Here is an 18,267-nt window from a genome sequence, read left to right as displayed (position 1 = left end):
GCTAAGCAGGTGCTTCCAAGTCACCAACTGAGCCTCAACTCTGTCCTTCCTGAAAAGGCCATCATCCCCACCCAGCCCCGTGCAGCCTTTCTGCCCATGCACTTTGTAAAGGAGAAAGCAGATGCTGCCTACAGACTGTGTGGGTGAAGTGAGGGCTGCCATCCGGCCTTCCTCTAGCCCAGGTATGTCTGCCCTTTCTCTGACCACCCTGCTACTTCCCCCAGGGAGCGCCTTGTCCATGAACTGGACACAACAGGGGAACTTTTGGTGGATCTCGGGTCTGACCAGACATCCTGTCACAACCCGTTCAATGGCGGCTACTACCCTGTGCAGCTCAGCTTCTCAGAAGCCCAGAGCCTCATGTCCTCCAACCCTGCTGCCTTCAAGCACCTGGTGCAGGAAAGGTGGGCAACAGGAAAGAGCAGCAGAGCCTGCAGGGTCCTAACCTCTCTGAGCCTCAGCTTCCTTTCTTCAGAGGGGATCGTGGGCACAGTGTTCTTGGGAATGGTGGGACAAGCTAAATGGATGTTTGTGAAATCCCTAGGGCAGCTTACGTGTCCTTGCTGGGTTCATGCTGGGACACTTATGGTACCCTGTCTGGTACATTGAACCCCAGAGTTTAGGGGTCCACTAAAACACAAGGGCTCTTGAGGGGCTCGGGGTTTTAAGTAGACATGGGTATCGGTGGCACTGGGGGCAGCCACAGTGAACTAGAGGAGGCTGATTCTAAGTGAGACTTTCTAGGCTTGGGGAGGCTTGATGGGGTACGGCTGTGGAGCTAGGTCAGAGGCTCACCATCTGTTTGTTGCAGCCTGAGGAGACACGTCTCAGCCATCAACAGGTTGGCCCAGGAGAAGTTCTTCTTTTGGGACTATGGTAATGCCTTCCTCTTGGAGGCTCAGAGAGCAGGTAGGCAGAGGGGCAAGCTGGACAAGTGGTACCTGGGGCCTGTGTGAGCATACCTGGGTGAACGCTTCTCTCCCAACTTCATACCCATAGCCCAGCCACATGGCCACCCAGTGAGTACCTGGGAGATCTTATTGTGCCTTTACCGAGTTCTTCCTTCTGAAAGCTGGTGCTGCCAGACTGGCAGGCCTCTCTGGGCCTTAACTTCTCCTTGCATTAAAAAAATATAAAAGACTTAACATCCACAAGAGAGTGTCTCCTTCCCTGCCTTCCTCTATGGCCATTTGCAAGGTCACTTGCAGGCCTAGTAGGGTGGCAATGAGGCTGACAGTGAGTGTGTGGGTTATACCTATTCCCTACACCTAGACCACACAGATGGCAGTATGCCATCCAGGTCTGCACTGGGCTGATTGTCTTATTTTTGCCCAAGGAAAGATCTTAAGACTCTGTTCCCAGCCTTTCCCAGGGCCCCTTGTTTAAGTCACTGTCTGTGTGGTCGTGGGCACTCACACAGGAGCAGATGTAGAGAAGAAAGGAGCCAACAAGACGGAATTCCGCTACCCCTCCTATGTCCAGCACATTATGGGGTGAGTGATGGAGCCCCGTTTGCAGGTGTCTAACACCATTTCTGCTTTTCTCAGGACCTAGGACCTGGCCTTCCAGCTAGAAGAGCCTCTGGCACTGATCGCCACAGGCCTGGGTGCTGAGACCTCACCTAGCTGGGGAGTAGACAGGCAGTGATCACAGCATTTCCATATGACACACATGTATAGAAGTGTCTTCTGCAGGGCCTCAGTAAGAGGACCAAGGGGTCTGGCAGTCAAGGTTACTCCCCGTGCACACCACCCTGCCACATACCCATTCATTTTCCTAAATGATGTGTCGTTTGGATGTTAATTCAATCCTGAAGACCAAGACCTGCTGTGGCTTGAAGCCCTTGTGCCAACTGGCTGTTCAGGGCAGGTCTGAGAAGGGCCAGTGGTCAAGAGAAATTGGAATGTAAAGGGACCCAGCAGGAACCAGGGCCAAGGTAGACCTATGGAGGAAGCTGAGCTTTCCTTACAGGTCTCAGTGTCCACAGAGGTGACCAGAGAAGAATGGAAGACAAGGCCACAATCAAAGGGGCAGTAGTTGCCTTCTGAGCCTTACTGCTATGGGTAGAAGCAGAGCCAGGGGTTGGCTGGGACACTGGGGTACAGAGTGGCTGTGTTTTCCCCCCCTGGGAAAAGAAGCAGGAAAAAGACAGCAGGGTTACACCCGGTCTAGCTCAGCAAGAATGAAGCTAAAATGGCCCAAGGCCATAGCATCCCTCTGTCCCACTTCAACCGCCACAGAAGCTGAGTCACTAGGAAAGGTGGGGCTGAGTCCACACGTTTACCCACCTTCCTCAGCTGTTTAATTTAGATGGCTGGTTTCCATGCAGGCTCTATACGTAGTTTGAGAAAATGTTTGTCTTTGTCCCTGTTCTCTGTTCCTGCTGCTAGTGGAGAAGTGGTACAAGCGGGAGACGGGTGCAGAAGGCAAGGAGAACTCAGAGGAGCTAGGAGGTCCTCTAAGACTTACTGTTTAGAAGCCAATAGCTCAAGCTTATTCTGGGCACTGCCCCTCTCCCCTAGACATGCCACTCCCCAGCTCAACAAAAGGGTGCAGGCAGTCCAGGAGGTTGTGGCTAAGGAGACATTTGTCCTTGCAGGGATATATTCTCCCAGGGCTTTGGGCCCTTCCGCTGGGTATGCACATCAGGGAACCCCCAGGACCTGACTGTCACCGATCATCTGGCCACATCCGTGCTGGAGAAAGCCATTGCTGATGGAGGTGATACTTCTGGATGGGTAGTGCTCAGGAGTGATTGCTCTCCCAAATCTCCTGCTTCTGTGGGGCTCTTGGTGGCTTGTGTCAGATTCTGCAGGAGTCAAAGGACCACAGGTTGTTGCACAAGGGGACCTCAAGCACTTTCAGATCTCACTCCCTGAAAGCTGTTCTGAGCATGAAGCCATTGCACACATCAGGCTCTGCCCTCCAGCTCTGTGCTCAGCTCCGCCCCTCTCCCTGCTGGTTGCAAAGTCACAGGGGACTAAGTCAGTCAGCTATCTGTCGCCATGACAAACACCTAAGTGAGTGAGCCTTCCCCTTAAGTTGTGGAGGTTTTCTTGGTTTCCTTTAGGCTCCTCTTTCAAAGGTTTCAGCAGTGGTCAGTTGGCTCCATTATTTTGAAGTGGAACTCTCCGGGAGCAGAGGGAGGAGAGGTGGCTGGAGTCCCAACATCTCCTTCAAGGCTCCCCCAATGATCTCACTTCCTCCCACCTCTTAATGTTTCCATCATCCTCCAACAGTGCCACAGACTGGCAAATGGCCCCACAATCCCCAGGGTTTGCTGGGTATTGATGAGCTACTGCCCCTCTCTAACCCAACCACTCTCATTCAGGCCCCCTCCCCCAGGAGTAGGGGAGGGAGTCATTTGAGCGTTGGCATGTCAGGGACACTTCTCATTCACTTCAGCTGACTTTTTATGATCATGCCACCCCATGCCATGCTGGGCCCTGTCCACACCCACCTGATGCTCGAGTTCTCTGACATTGGGCCCCTGGGTTCATCTTGGCCATCAGTGTAGAGATTTGGTTCTGCCACTGAGCTGAGTGTCTGTGGTCTTCCTGTGTCTGTATGTCCCCCCCCCCGCTGCTTTCACAAGACACACTGTCCTTTCTAATGCATTTGGTGTTGTCAGTCAAGTGCAAAGAGGAGGCCAGACCAAGTGGCGGGGAGTGGCTGGGGCTTTACATTAGGAAGTCTGGCCCACTGCTTTCCCAGCTCCTCTAGCTCAGAACAGCTGGCTTGTCCTAAGAAGGAACATCTGGGTGTCAGCTGGGTACCTGCTATCCAGAGCTCTACCAGGAAGCTGAGTGCTCTCACACCTATAGATGTGCTGGCATAAGACTCTTCAGCACAATCAGCCTCCAGCTACAACGTGATCAGCCCTTGCCCACCAGGAGCACTCCAGCCTGGGAGCTTCGACCAGGCAGAACAGACAGATGCTGAGGACCTCCAGAGCACAGGCTGCAATACCAGGCTGTAGAGTAGCAAGCAGTGACGAGTCCAAGTGCTGCTTTCATCCCAAATATCGTTTTTAAATGTGATATTATATAAGCAAAGTGTTGATATGCTCTGTGTTGACTGCTGAGTCTCAGCTCTTACATTACCAGTCTGTTCCCGTGAGCTGCTCAGACCTGCTGTGCATCATGGCCACCAACCTGCTCTTGCCTCTCCTGGGGTAGACCATCCATTTCCACTTTAGGACCTGGATTCCCTCTGTCTGGAATTCTGTTCCCATAGAGATTCTCAGCAGTGAGGATTCTGACCTTCCCTTTCTTGGGAAGCCTTTATCCCCCTAATGCATCACCCTAGTAACCAGCTCATTACACTCTTGTCTGTAGCCAACTGTAGTCCTTGTGTCTGTGCCTGGCTCAGTCTAGTATACAGTAGATGCTCAATAGCTGTTCTTCAAGGGAATAAATTCATCAGCAATGTGCTGCGTGGGCCCAGGCACTAATTCATTATCATCACACTCATTCATATCTAATCAATCGTTGCACACATTCTCAAATTCAGAGAGGCTGATGTAAGGGATCACCCATGAACTCCAGGTGCCCGTGGCATACATACACAGAGGGGAAAAAAGAGTTGGGACCCTGGCAAGCAGCTTCCAGAACCTGAGATATCCTTCCCTTTTCTCCCTGCAGTGAAGGCATCCGTGAAGTTACAGTATATGGACAATATACGCTGGATCCGGGAGGCTGCCAAGCACCAGCTGGTGAGAGCTCAGCTTGGGAACAAATGGGTACTGCAGAGTCCTGGAGGAGACTGACCTGCCAGGAAACTGCCCAGAAACAAGGTGTAGCCATAGGGTTCTCAGCTCAATCCCGGAACCCCTCTTGCCATGCCCTGAAAGATGCAGACCTGAATAATGTGACTGTTGACAGCAACACTACAGTGGCTGCCTTATCCAAGAGAGGGACTTGTAAAAGGGTGTCTGGGTAGCAACACAAACTGGAGGCCTCATACTATGTTGGTGGGAGTATAACGCCGTATAATCTGACCATCCTCCGCTGTCTGTAGACCTAACAGGATAGAAACGGATTTCAGGATCCTATGTGTGCTGCAGCTAAAATGCCAAGGCAATCAGGGGGTTCTTGGCAGACAAATGGATCAACAAAATGTCTCTCCTTATACTGCAACATATAAGGGCATTCTGCCAGTCACTGCCACCTCGGTAAAAGTGAAGGACACGGTGTTAACTGAAATAAGCCAGTCCCAGAAGAGCAAACCCACGCAAGATGCCACTCGCACACAACTCCTAGAGTAGGCAAGTCATAGACAGGGAATTACCAGGGTGAATGCCAGGGCTGGAGAGGGTGTGAGGAGTCAGTGTTTCATGGGGACAGACTTTCGTTTTGGAAAAATGAAAAGTTTCTGCAACTAGATGGTGGGCCATCTGCACAGCATTGACAGGCTCATGTCACCAAACAGCAGGCTGAAAAGTTATTAATGTTTGTCAAATGTATGTTATGTTAGGTAGGATTCCTATTGCTGTGATAAAACACCATGATGCAAAGCAAGTTGTGGAGGAAAGGGTTTATTTGGACTCTGACCTTCCCTTTCTTGGGGACCCTTATCCCCTTAATGCATCGCCCTAGTAACCAGCTCATTACACTCCTGTTCATAGTCAGCTGCAGTTCTTGGGTGTTCCAGCTCGGTGTCCGGTACGCAGTAGATACAACTCAGTAGTTCTTCTTGTAGTTAATTCATCATTGAAGGAAGTCAGGACAGAAACTCAAATAAGGCAGACACCTGGAGCCAGGAGCTGATGCAGAGGCCATGGAGGGGTGCTGCTTACTGTCTTGCTCTTCATGACTTGCTCAACTTACTTTCTTATAGAACCCAGGACCCCCAGCCCAGGGATGGCACCACCCACAGTGGGCTGGACCCTCCCCAACATCAATCACTAAGTAAACATCCTACATCTGGATCTTATGGAAGCATTTCCTCAGTCCAGAGCTCCTTTCAGATAACTCTAGCTTGTGTCAAGTTGACGTAAAACTAGCCATGACAGTGTATTTTACTGATTTTCCTTTTGAGTGAGGATAATAAAATGTGCATCTCGGGGTTCCTGAGCAGCAAACAAGATCTTCCTCCATCCAGTTACCCCACAGTCTCTGGAGTCCCTGTGGCACTGGAACTGACTCTATGATGGCCTCCCTGAGTGTCCTGGGTTGGTGGATCAACCTTCATCTATGACACGGAGGCAGTGGTGCTGGATCTTGCGGTGTGCCTCTGTGACCCTCACTGGGCACAGCTCTGCCCAGGGCCAGAGCTGAGCACATCAGTGAAGGACAGCACCAGCAGGGGACAGATGGTTGGCCAGAAAAGGTGCCTGATAATAGAGAACCATTGCCAGGCCCTGGTTAGAGAGCAAATTAAATAAAGAAGAAGCATTTGGTCCACATATGGCTAGGCTAGCTAGCCAGAGGTTTCAGAACCAGGAGGGGATTGTCCCCATCATGGGCCATCCTATCTTAGGGTCACAGTTTGCTTGTGTGCCCCCATAAAACTCTATGTGCCAGCCACAGTCTCTACGACCAAGTTCAAGCCAGGGAGCCTGGGGCTGGGGCTGGGGTAGAAGGAGGGCTGCAGGCAGAGTCTACGAGCCATCCAGAGAGGCCGGAGGAACTGGCAGCAGGATGCAACTATCTGGGACTGCTATAGGGGGATGGGTTCTCCTCAGTTAATCTCTACTTAAAACTGTATGTATGTATGCATATATATGTGTATGTATTTATATATATGCATATACATATATATGTATGTACATGTATATATCTTATTTCAGGGTACAGTTCTAGAGTGTGAAGCACATTCAGTGCTGTCTTGCTGTCCTTGCCATCCATTTCTACAGCTTTCTCATATTCTATCTCAAACAGTTTTTATTAGATACTATCCACCCTCTGTTCCCAGCCCAAGGTACTCTATGGGGGCCCTTAAGAGTGGGGCAGTGGGGAGTGTGTGCAGTGTTTGTGTAGTCCTGACTAGCCAGCTCTAGCTGGCAGTTTCAAGGCTTTATGTGCAGCATGAGTCAGAATCCTCGGTCCTTCCAAGGCTGGAATGTTGCAGTTTTCCCTCTATAACCCTGGTTAGGGCTTGGTTTCAGTGGATACCACAGCCCGCTCAGATCCTTAATACACATGACCTCGTGTTAGCACAGAACGTGCACAGGCCCTCCATGTACTTATATCACCTTTGGATGACTTGTTAGACCTAAGACAAGGTAGAGGCCAGGCACACATTAAATATTGAGTCACTTAGGAAATAGTCACAAGAAAAAAAGGTCCATTCACATTCATTCAATACAGCTGGATTTTTCTTTTCTGAATGTGTGTGTGTGTGTGTGTGTGTGTGTGTGTGTGCGCGCGCGTGTGCGCGCGCATGCGCGCGCGCGCGCGTGCATGCGCAAATGCCGTGTCTGAGGCCAGAAGTTGACCATGAGTGTCCTCCTTGATTTGTCTTCACTTTCTATTTACCAAGGCCGGGTCTCTCATTCAGACCTCACTGTCTACTTATCTAGGCTGCTCCAAGGATCCCACGTTAGCTCACTGAGCACTGGGATTACAGGTGGGCTGCACTGAGTGCTCAGCTTCCATGGGGTACTGAACTCTGAACTCTGGTTCTCATGTGTGTCTGAAAAACATTTGATGCACTCAAGTATCTCCCCTAACCCTTTCCCCGAATTTTTTAAAGATATGATCTTATGTAGCCCTGGCTATCCTGGAACTCATGATACAGCCTCAAACTCACAGAGGCTTGCCTCTGCCTCCTGAGTGCTGGGATTAAATGTTTATGCCATTACACCCAGCTTTCCTGAACACTCTTGATCATGGTTTGTTGACCATGCAGGGGCAGAAGCTGGAGACATGGGCTCTGTTCTATCGAGTGGATAGACCACATTTTGCCTGTCCATGCTTCAGCTGCTGGATACCTGTGTTGTTTGCACCTCTCGGGCTTGTGACTAGCTGCCATTCCCATGGTTGTGTAGGCACCTACACCCAAGGAGTCTGAATTAATCTCTATGGGGTCCACATACCACCCAAAATTATCACAGCCATCATCAAGTAGCATCCTGGCTGAGAACTGTGGGGCTAAGAAATGACTTTTTCATTCCTGAACACTCACTGTCATTTCCTTCCAGAGGTGCGACACAAGAGCATGAGGTCCGAGTACCAATCTATAGGGAGGTTACCCATCCCTCTGGGCCTCAGTCTCATCCTCTGTGTGATCAAGCTCGGGACAATAATGTAGTGTTTTCCTGGAGACTCAGCTGTGGACTGTGGGGAGAGTGCTTGCAGCAAATCAGGCTTGATCAAGTCTCACATTGGTGGTACTGTTACGATGTGGAAAAGACTCAAGGAGACAGGCCCCACAAGAGGAAACCTCCATGGTACACATGGAGTCTGTCTCTGAGGGTCCTCTAGGGATGGGCCCTAAGGAAAGGGACATAGAAGGAAATGAGGTAACCCAGACTTCGTGAGAAGTCCATTTGTGGACATGTGTTGGCCCATCAGTGCGGTATCTAGTGGGATTGATGATAGATATGACCCAGGGCCCCATACTTCAGAGTTACCAAGCATCCCTGGGTCCTCCGAGATCTCCCTGGATGGGCCAGCAGGTTCTGGAATCACTTACACCTCTCCCACACAGAGCTCTTGGATGAATTTTGGCTGAGGGGCTTTCTCATTCTTTCCTCTGCAGGTGGTGGGCTCCCAGGCAAGGATCCTGTACTCAGACCAGAAAGGCCGAGTGGCTATTGCGGTAGCTATAAACCAGGCCATCGCCAGTGGGAAGATCAAGGTGACGGACACAGACTATGCCTTTAGAAGGTTTCATAGACACCTTATCACAAAGGCCCTGCTTAGGGCCTCCCAGCTAGACTTCCTACTCACACCCGTCTTCCCTTCCCACTTCTCCGATCTTCTCAGAGAGTTGCTGCCGCTGCCACTCTACCCTAGGAACAAGGAACTTCCACCATCCCTGGCTGAGTGCCCTTGTAGGGATACTAGGTTCCCCAAAGTCCTTGGACTCCATGGAGCAGATAGGCAGAGGGGCCTAGAGAAGAGCTGCTCTGGGAGCCTGTCCCCACTTGGGAGGCAAAGGTGAGGGAAGGAGAGCATGGAGGGCTTAGCATCCTCCCAGAATCTCAACTCTGACATAGGTCACTATGGGGGAGGACTAGAGATGAGGGGTAAGCAGGCTTGTTCAAACAGGTGTCCTAAGAATGTCTGTTTTGCTGTGGCCTGGGCAAGTCAGGTCATTCTAACCTGTGTTTCTCTACTCAGTGTAAAGAATAGAGTGCTAAAGCCCCAAAGTGGGTGTGAGGCTCAAGTGAGTCACAGTTCACAAAAATAATGCTATACATCTTTTCTGAGTTACCTAGCTCAAACTGTGAAAAAAAATGGCTCAAGTTTGCTCATCCTTCTCACACTTCTGGGGAACCCGGAACCCTGAGCCCTTGTGCTCTAAGAAGCTGGTTTCTCCTTTCCTTCTTGTTTTGGGGGCATGTGTCCTGTTCTTGGTGGCACTGTTCTGTCTGGAGTATTGGGAATGCTACTCAGAGGTGAGGGAGAGCTAAAGTGCAAGCTATGGAAAGTCATCCCTGCAGATGGCCCAGCCTCAGAGCCTAGGGTGGCACCTGCAACAAGGTCGACATCCCAAGCTCCCCGGGATGCTTCCCTGAAGCGCACTGTGCGAGGGCTGCTGAGAAGCTCCTGCTGCCATCCAAGCTAGCACCCTCTCCCTCTTTCTTTGGTTCATTGGATAGAGTCCTGCTGTGCAGGTGCCTCAGGACATAGCAGAGGGCAGGACAGACAGTGTTCTGGCCTCAGAGCTGGTACGATGGAGGAGGCTGGTGACATATAATGCAGATAGGTTAGGAGGTGTTTACAGGTGTCATGAGCCCTGGTGGGGAGATGAGGATCAGTGACACAGGACAGACTCTCCTGGGCTGCTGGTATTCAACTGAACCCTCAATGACCAGAGGTGCCTGAAAGCAGTTTCAGCACAAAGATATAGTCATTGGCAGAGCATGGCCTGTTCAAGGAAGGGAAGGGTATCTGGGGTCTTCTGAGTTCCAAGGAGAACTCGAGCCTCCCATCAGGCTGCATCAAGTTTGGAGAACCTCTGAAATCCAAGAACCACTGTGGAGAGTTAGGGCAGCTAGGTGTGTCTCCTTCATTGTGAACTTTGAGGAAGACGTCTGTGCCAGATCTAGAAACAGCATCACCTCACTAGAGACAAGTGGCAGTCCTCAGGGCACTAGGAACTGCTCCCTTTGACCACAGCCAGGATGATGCTTGACCATGCAGTTGCCCATATGTCCCCTGTTGCCATCTTGCTAGCTCAGGGTCCGCTTTGCCCACCTCTTTCCCTCTGACCTCATATGACTCTAGGAAAAGCTTCCTCTCGTGGTAGAAGTAGGCTATGAACAGGACACGTAACCTGAGCCCATCCGTACTCGGCCACACCTGCTGCACCTCCAGGGTTAGCTGCGCTACACTATATGGATACAGGCAGGAAAGCCACCCACTGTACCTAGAGCCCCCAGGGGTCCTGAAACCTTTAGAATACAGGGAGCACTGTTTGCACATGTGACTAATTTCACCAAGTGGGTTTGTCCTCACAGGCTTTCACCAAATAGGTTTGTTGTCACAGACACTAGCAGCACAAAACGGGCCCCAGCAATTGCCTAGCCCAAATAGTCAAGGCTCAGGGAGGGGAGGTGACCTCCTTGACATCACACAAGGAGTTTTGTCCACACCCCTGCTACACAGATCACAAGGGGACTCCTAGCTGTGTTTGCCCACACCTACACTCACACACCTAAGACTGTCTTCTGGCCGCCTTTTCTCTCTGCAAAGGCTCAGGGACCAAACTTCCTGGGTGGAGCCCAGATTTGATAGAGCATGGACAGGTTTATACCCCAGCTTACTGGCTGTCAAGCTCTTTGGTGTAGGCCAAGTTCCTCAGCCTTTCTGTGCCTAGTCATGTCACCTACAAAGTGAATGTGTTAGCAATCCTGCTATCTGGGTAGAGTTCTTGTGAAGGTGTGTGTTCTCATGCTAATTTATTGCACTGATGCCAGTTGGGACATAGGAACCCACCAACAGCTTCCAGTGTTTATTTTTGCTAGAGCGGGCCTATTTTCAAAGTGGAGAAATTCAAACAATATCTGAAATGCCACCCCCCCCATCCTCTGCCTCATGCCCTCAAGCCTGGTATTTATTATTGACTGATATACCCTTCCGTGCCCCCTGCAGGCACCAGTGGTCCTGAGCCGTGACCACCATGATGTGAGTGGCACTGACAGCCCCTTTAGGGAGACTTCGAATATTTATGACGGTTCTGCCTTCTGCGCAGGTGAGGAAGACCAAAAGATTTTTGTCACTTAAAGTTAGCCAGCTGAGGAGGTGCACACCCATAGTTCAACAGTTCAACAGTTCTGGCAGATGACTGGGATACAGAAGCATGGCTTGAGCTTAAGAATTAATAGCATCCTGAGTAACATAGAGAGACCTCATCTCAGAGGGAGGAAGTAGATTTTCCATCTTCCAGGTTCTGTGCTACAGGCTTTCTTCCTCCTCTTCCTCCTCCTCCTCTTTCTCCTCACCTTCCTCCTCTTCTTCTTCCTCCTCTTCCTCTTCTTCCTCCTTTCCCTCCTCCTTCCCTCCTCCTCTTCCTCCTCTTTTTCTTCTCCTCCTTCTTTTTCTTCTCCTCCTTCTTTTTCTTCTTCCTCCTTTTCTTCTCCCTTGTCCTCCTCACCCAGCACCAGTAGTATGAGAGTCTAGGTTCCCTCATCTCTGTGAGAATTGGAGGGGTGGGGTGAGACGGGGGATTAAAGAGTTACAGGAGGAAGCCGCAGTTTTATGCCTGTGTCTCCAGGATGGCAAAATAGCAACTCTCACAGACCTACTCACATCTATCCTACAGCATGTTAGATGCTTAGAAGGCAACTGGAAGGGGTTCTGCTTCACCACAGGGCCTGACTCCAGAGTTTGCTGGCTATGTGGCTGTCCTTTAATGATGGACTCGCTTCTGCTGCAACAAAGCATCTGAGGAAAAACTAAACTAGGGCTGAAATAGTGAGTGGCTAGTTATTTGTAGCCAGCGCACTACCCAAGCCCTGTCCCTAGTAAAGGAAGCCAGAGGCACATGCCTGTTTGTATAGAAAGACACCTCTCAAGTAAGCATGCTCAGCTGGAGGTCACACAGCTTCACACATTGCTCAGTCAAAAAAAAATGTTGGACAGGAATGCTTCCTGGGTAGAGAGCTGAGTGTGATAATAAGCAAATTTATCTAAGCCATCTAAAAGCTTGAGCCACAGTGACTTTGGGAGTTTCTCTGGAGAACTTTATCTGAAGCAAAACATCTTGGAGGAGAGCCATCAGCATTTCAAAGGACAGCACATTCGTTGTGCTGAAGTGATCACCTCTCAAGTCTTGCTGCCAACATAGGGACCTCACTTCTCTGACGGAGTCTAGAAGTGTCATTCCTCTGCAATCCCTGCCCTAGGTACGAATGGGCATTCAGTGTAGCTGTAGTAAAGGATACCAGGTACAACTGGACTTTGTCCATTTCTCCTGCTTCCTCTGTTTCTAGACTCCCCTGTCTCTGTTCCCCACTTACCACCTGACACACTGTTCTTCAGTCCCAAGAATTAGCATAAGCCTGTCTGATCCTCAGGACCATCTAGTGCAAGGAGTGATGGCACATGCTTCCCTTTTTCTGTAGACATGGCCGTGCAGAACTTCGTAGGAGATGCCTGTCGTGGTGCCACCTGGGTTGCACTTCACAACGGAGGAGGTGTAGGCTGGTAAGAAGACATCAGAAAGCAGGCTGTGGGCTGATGTGGAGACCATGGGAACCTCATGGACCTGGGGACCTGCAGTTCTTGGACTTAGGTCCTGGCCACTTGTTCTATTGAGGGCTTTGTGTTAATACATTCCTCATGTGAGCTGGGAACCGGGGGTCAGTATGTTGGGGTGCAGAGAACAGAGGGACAGAGAGGGAGACTCACAAAGAGCAACTCCAGCAGTTTGGCCTGTACCTATCACATAGGACACAACGGCCAGCATGAGTGACAGCCACATTTGTTCCCGTATTCCTGTTTCCACTATAATATCTCCCTTGAAAGAATCGGAAAGCATGTTTGTCAGGACAACAAGTTCCAGGCTCCCCAGGCTCCCCATCACAGGCTCCCCAGGCTCCCCAGGCTCCCCATCACAGGTCACTTTCCAATCAGCAACAGAGCAGGGTCATTGGGGCCTCCATGACAGTCTCTGCATTGTTGATCATCTTTCTGTTCTTGGCTTATCTGGCTGACAGCTTCTCAGGTCGCAATCCATGGTCAGTTGACCACACTGCATTTAGGCAACACAGTGTGGCAGGGGCCTCTAGGAGTGAGGACACAACCATTCATTCATTCATGACAAGGAAAAAAACCAGATCTCGTGTGGTCCTGCCTGCCAAGGCACTTATTGGTGACTTGAAGACCTCCCATGAGGCCGAGCTCCTTAAAAGTTCTACCACCTCCCTCAAGGGAACATTTAACATCCAAATTCTAGGGGTCTCATCCTGATTGGTATTGGCCATTCCTCTGCTGCTGAAAATATTAACTCATATTATTCAGACAAGGACAATGCAGCAGCATTCACCAACCTCTTCCAGTATTCCCTCTCACAGAATCAAGGAAAAAACATAGGCTTTACAGATGAAGAAACTTAGGCTCAAGGGGTTTGCCTCTGTCAGGAAAGAGTCTTGTCTGGGATTCCCAGAGCAGCTCAAAGCTGGAACCCTGGCTGCTCTGAGCAGTCAGGGGTGAGAGAATGGGCTGTGTCCAGGCAAGCCTCTCTGTCCTGAAAAGCCAAGTCCTTCCATTAATCAGCTCCCCAGTGCATTCAGATGGCTGGCTTGGCCTCATTCCCACCAAGACTAAAATTCTTAACTGCAACCCAGTCAGGTGGCTTTAATTAATGGAAAATGTGACCGTAGTGCATGTCCTGGCTGAGAAAAACAGCACAGAAAAGAGCTCCCTGGTTATGGAGCACAGGGGAAGGGATGAGTATGACTATTAGAGACTGAATCTTGTCCCAAGCGTCACAAGACAAACGCAGCAGATGGCCTGGGAACTGACCGGGAGGATGTGGGACCCAACACCGCCAAAGGGGTTGAAGGACAGGGCTCACTGCTTCTCCAAGGATAAACCACACCCAGTTCTGTGGCTTTATTTTCTTCCTTGTATGGCCAGGAGTCTAAGAGTCTAAGCTGTTTGCCCTCAGGCTTCTTGGACTTGCTTCTCCACTTCCTGGACTGTCAACCGGTGTGCTGTTGAGATACTCTTCCCTGTGCAAGGTCACCACCCACAGCTGTGTGTCAGTTTTAGCTCACTCCATGGCCTTGGCCTTGTCACAGTCTTTCTTTTGGAGTGTCTGCTTGGTGACTGCTTTTGTTTTGTGTGTCCACTTGGCACTAGTTGGCTGCAGTTTCATGTGCTCCAGACTATGTCTGCAGGACACGGCCATTCTATCAAGTCACTGAGTGAGAGCAACTGTGCCTTAGCAAAGTCTTCTCTGGGCTATTCCTATAGGAAAGGATGGCAAGTGGGTAGACCAGGTAAGCTCAGGCAACCTCTGGGCAGTCAGTCATCTGGGCAACTAGCAGCCCATGTGGGGCATGGTAGCTTGCAGCCAGCCTCCCTGTGTGCCCATCATTCTTAATCACTGCTTCTCTGGGCCCTGTGAAACAACCTCCCTCCCTTCTCAGAACACTGCTCAAGACCAGGGTGTAGTTCTGCACTAGAGCACTTGGCCAGCATATACACTACCTGGATACAATGAGAAAGATGGCTTCCCATTCTGATAGACAAACAGGCATCAAGCAGAAGGTGATGTAGCGGGTGGGAGGTTGGAGGGATTCATGAAGAGGACAAGGTCAGCTCAGAAGCATAGTTATCTGAGAAGCCAGGATGTTGCTGCTCACAAGGCTTTATGATGTAGAGGCCAACCAACGTGACAAGGCTTCCCCAGTGCTGGTATCTTTTCAAGCTAACGCCTGAAGTCTTGCAAGCATTTCTGCTCCAGGCAAGTTGATGCAGGGAGTTAGCTGGAAACTGCTCTGTCTCTTGCAGGGGTGAGGTGATCAATGGGGGATTTGGCCTTGTTCTCGATGGGACCCCTGAGGCTGAGCAGAAAGCCAGGATGATGCTCAGCTGGGATGTCTCCAATGGCGTAAGTCCCCCTGAACTCTTTAACTCCTCACTACCCCCTCTCCTCCATGGCTCTGCTTATCCAGGTTGGAAGTCTGGACTGCAGTTCTGATCCTTCCCCAGTAAGGGTTACATTCCCAACCCTTCAGGACTCCCTCTTCTTTGGAAGGTTTATTTTTATTTGATTTTGTGTGTATGGGTGCTCTGCCTGCGTATATGTGTACCATGTGTGTGCCTCACACCCTCAAGGGTCAGCAGAGGGCATCAGATCCCTTGGAACTGGAGATACAGTTGTGAGCCACCATGTGGGTGTTGGGAATTGAACTCAGGACCTCTGGAAGAACAGTCAGTGCTCTTGATTGCTGAGCCATCTCTCCAGACCCCAGGGTTCCCCTTTCACACCCCTTCCCTACTATTTTCCCACACTGCCCTTTGGTTATCTTTGTCTCTGGTCTCACCCTTGTAGCATAGCTTCTGTACATGCAGATGGACCCTGCTGGACTTGGTCCTTCCTCCTGAAGCACCCCCTGCACAGGTGTGGTTGTCTCACAATTTGGGGGCTGTAATTGAACCCAGGGCCTCATGAATGCTCACTCCGTCATGTTGCTGTACCCTCGCCTCAAGATTTCCCTTTTAAGACACATCTTTCACTGCTTTGTGTTGCTATTACTTTTTGCTGTGCTGGATGGGCTTTGCCCGTGTCAGACAGCTGCACCAACCCTCACTGCCATGTTTGAAGGCAGATCCCATTTTAGAAGCTAGATAAACCTTCAGTCCTGCAATTATTGCCCATCTTTGCAGCGCCATAGCATCCTGTAGGGGAAATGGGGCAGATTCCTCTCCCAAACCACATCTCAGGCGACCCAGAAGGGTCAACCAGATAATGGAGGTCAGGTAATGATGAGGAAGGATTCCAGAACAAAAGACCAGAGTATAGACTGTAGCTCTGGATGACAGAGGTTGTACCCAGAGGCAGGGGTGGGGTGGTAGGACCACTCATAAGGAACCACTCAACTTCAGCACTTCGGCAGGAATCAGGGCTCCTCATCCTGATAATAAGAGTTACAGTGAGACATTATAGGGTTTCCTCCTAGGAGCCCCCACTACCAGTGGTATGGATATAGGTCAGAAGGTAGCTTGGAGATGGTTGGTGGCAGCTTGATGGGAAGGTGCCATGGCTATCACTTAGGACAGACCAGGCTCAAGTGAGGGAGCAGGCCAAGGAGGGGTCTTGCGGCTGGTGATGAGGATTCTGAAAGGAAAAAAGGTGAATGAGTGCTCGGGCTGAGCTCGTTCTGACCAGTCTGTGTCCTCTATAAATGTCAGGTCAATCTTAAGGCTGGGAGGTAGGGCTGGTTCCAGTTTGAAAGGAGGGTAAGTCAATGATATGTTCCATGTAAGAGAGCAGGGGTTCTGAGCTAGGCAAGTACAAAGCAGGCTCCGCAATCCCCAAATAGAAAAGGACAGAGTTTATGGAGACAGGATACCATGTGCAGATCCCTGTAACCTTGATACCAATGAATGCTATGTGCTTGGCTTCTACAGGTGGCACGGCGTTGCTGGTCTGGGAACCCCAAGGCCTATGAGATCATCTGCCAGACAATGCAGGAGAACAGTGGCCTGGTGGTGACTCTTCCCCATGAGGTGGCAGATGAACAAGTACTACGACAGGCCCTGCGGCTCTGAGGAGATCGTGGGTCCTCTTGATCCCCTCCTTCCCACTGGCCTCCCCTCACAGCTCATCACCCTCCCCCCACTACTACACCCCTCCCTACATGGCACTCTTAGTGTCCCACATAGTAAACCACAGAGGCCCATCAAGATGGGGCACTTGCCTTTGACTACTGGCTTCAGGGCAGGGTACATAGTGTTCACAGAGAAGCCATAAGCCTGCAGTAGAGTAGACTCCAGCTTGGATGGGAAGGAGTCTTGATGCTGACCAAGCTGGCACCAGCCTCACAGTATTCTCTGTGACCTTCTAAATGTGCTGTTCAGTCTACTGTCCACTGCTGTCCCCACAGTACTACCCACCCATCCTTGTTTATGCCATCACTTCCGATTCCTCAGAGAACCCGGCACGGGTACACAAAGTGCTCACACCAAGTCCTTGGTGCTGAGGGTATGGGAAAGATATAAAGGAAGTAAAGACCAAAATAGAGGCAAGCACATGGCACAGACCGGGCTGGCAGGAGTGGGTGACAGAGTCTCTGAGGCAAAGTGGCCAGGTGCTACTGCAACGTGTGGAGAAAAGACACTTTCCAGGCCAGCTGTGTGAGCATGAAACACAGAACCAACCACTTCCAGAGGTGCCTGGGTGGATCTGGAATCCTTCCGGAGTTGCATTAGCCATAAGCTGGGTTCTTATACCTTTTCCATGCCCTGCAACCCAACCAGACCTACCCCAGCCTTGCCTCTGAAGCAGGAGCCCTGGCAAGAGAGTTGGGTTGTGCTTCCTCAGACCTCCCCCTGGAAGTTACCACTGCTTTATAAGTGCCTCCTACCCCCCAATACCCAGCTTTTGGGCCCCTCCCACTACCGTGCCCTGTGCCCTCCTTTCAATCTTCACCAGGCCAGCTCTCCTGCTGTGTTGTCCCCTGAGCTGAGGCAGGGCTACTTGGCAGTTAACTTACAAAGAGAAAAGGGATCTATCTGGCTGACAGTTCTGGATGTCCCCACCCAAGATCAGGAAGTCATATTGCTTTGGGCCTCTGGCAACAGTGCCAAATGGCAGTGGCAGGGCACACATGGCAGAACAAACTGCTTACACTGTGAGGCAGGAAGAAAGAAAAGACACTTGGACCCAAGTGCTACAATCCCTCAAGGGCATGTTCCAATAACCTAAAGGCCTTTGCCCCAGCTCTACTGCTAAAAGGTTCCATCACCCTTTGAATAAGCCTTTAGCCCAATCAGGAGCCATACCAGAGGTCAAAACTAGCTTTCTGGCATTTTGGTCTATGTTTTCTTGCATAAAATAAAAATTTTCCTAAATCAAAAAGGAGCCAGACATCCTTCAGTGAGGGACCAGGGCCTCTGAGCCTCAGTTTTCAAATAGGCACAG

At 50.6% G+C, this 18,267-nt stretch overlaps 1 protein-coding gene across 1 annotated transcript in view; it reads left to right on the top strand.

Moving 5' to 3' along the window:
* Uroc1 (urocanate hydratase 1) overlaps window positions 1-16,895 on the top strand; it is a 29,951-nt gene extending 13,056 nt beyond the window's left edge. The window contains exons 11-20 of the mRNA XM_032905075.1: window positions 225-404; window positions 812-909; window positions 1,421-1,493; window positions 2,600-2,721; window positions 4,644-4,714; window positions 8,704-8,802; window positions 11,265-11,364; window positions 12,737-12,818; window positions 15,132-15,231; window positions 16,755-16,895. Coding sequence (XP_032760966.1) covers window positions 225-404; window positions 812-909; window positions 1,421-1,493; window positions 2,600-2,721; window positions 4,644-4,714; window positions 8,704-8,802; window positions 11,265-11,364; window positions 12,737-12,818; window positions 15,132-15,231; window positions 16,755-16,895 — 1,066 coding nt within the window. The remainder of the gene's footprint in view (window positions 1-224; window positions 405-811; window positions 910-1,420; window positions 1,494-2,599; window positions 2,722-4,643; window positions 4,715-8,703; window positions 8,803-11,264; window positions 11,365-12,736; window positions 12,819-15,131; window positions 15,232-16,754) is intronic.
* The last annotated feature ends 1,372 nt before the right edge of the window (window positions 16,896-18,267 follow it).

This window comes from Rattus rattus, chromosome 6 (assembly GCF_011064425.1).
Source record: "Rattus rattus isolate New Zealand chromosome 6, Rrattus_CSIRO_v1, whole genome shotgun sequence".
Classification (NCBI taxonomy): domain Eukaryota; kingdom Metazoa; phylum Chordata; class Mammalia; order Rodentia; family Muridae; genus Rattus; species Rattus rattus.
This window is presented reverse-complemented; position numbering and strand designations above follow the sequence as displayed.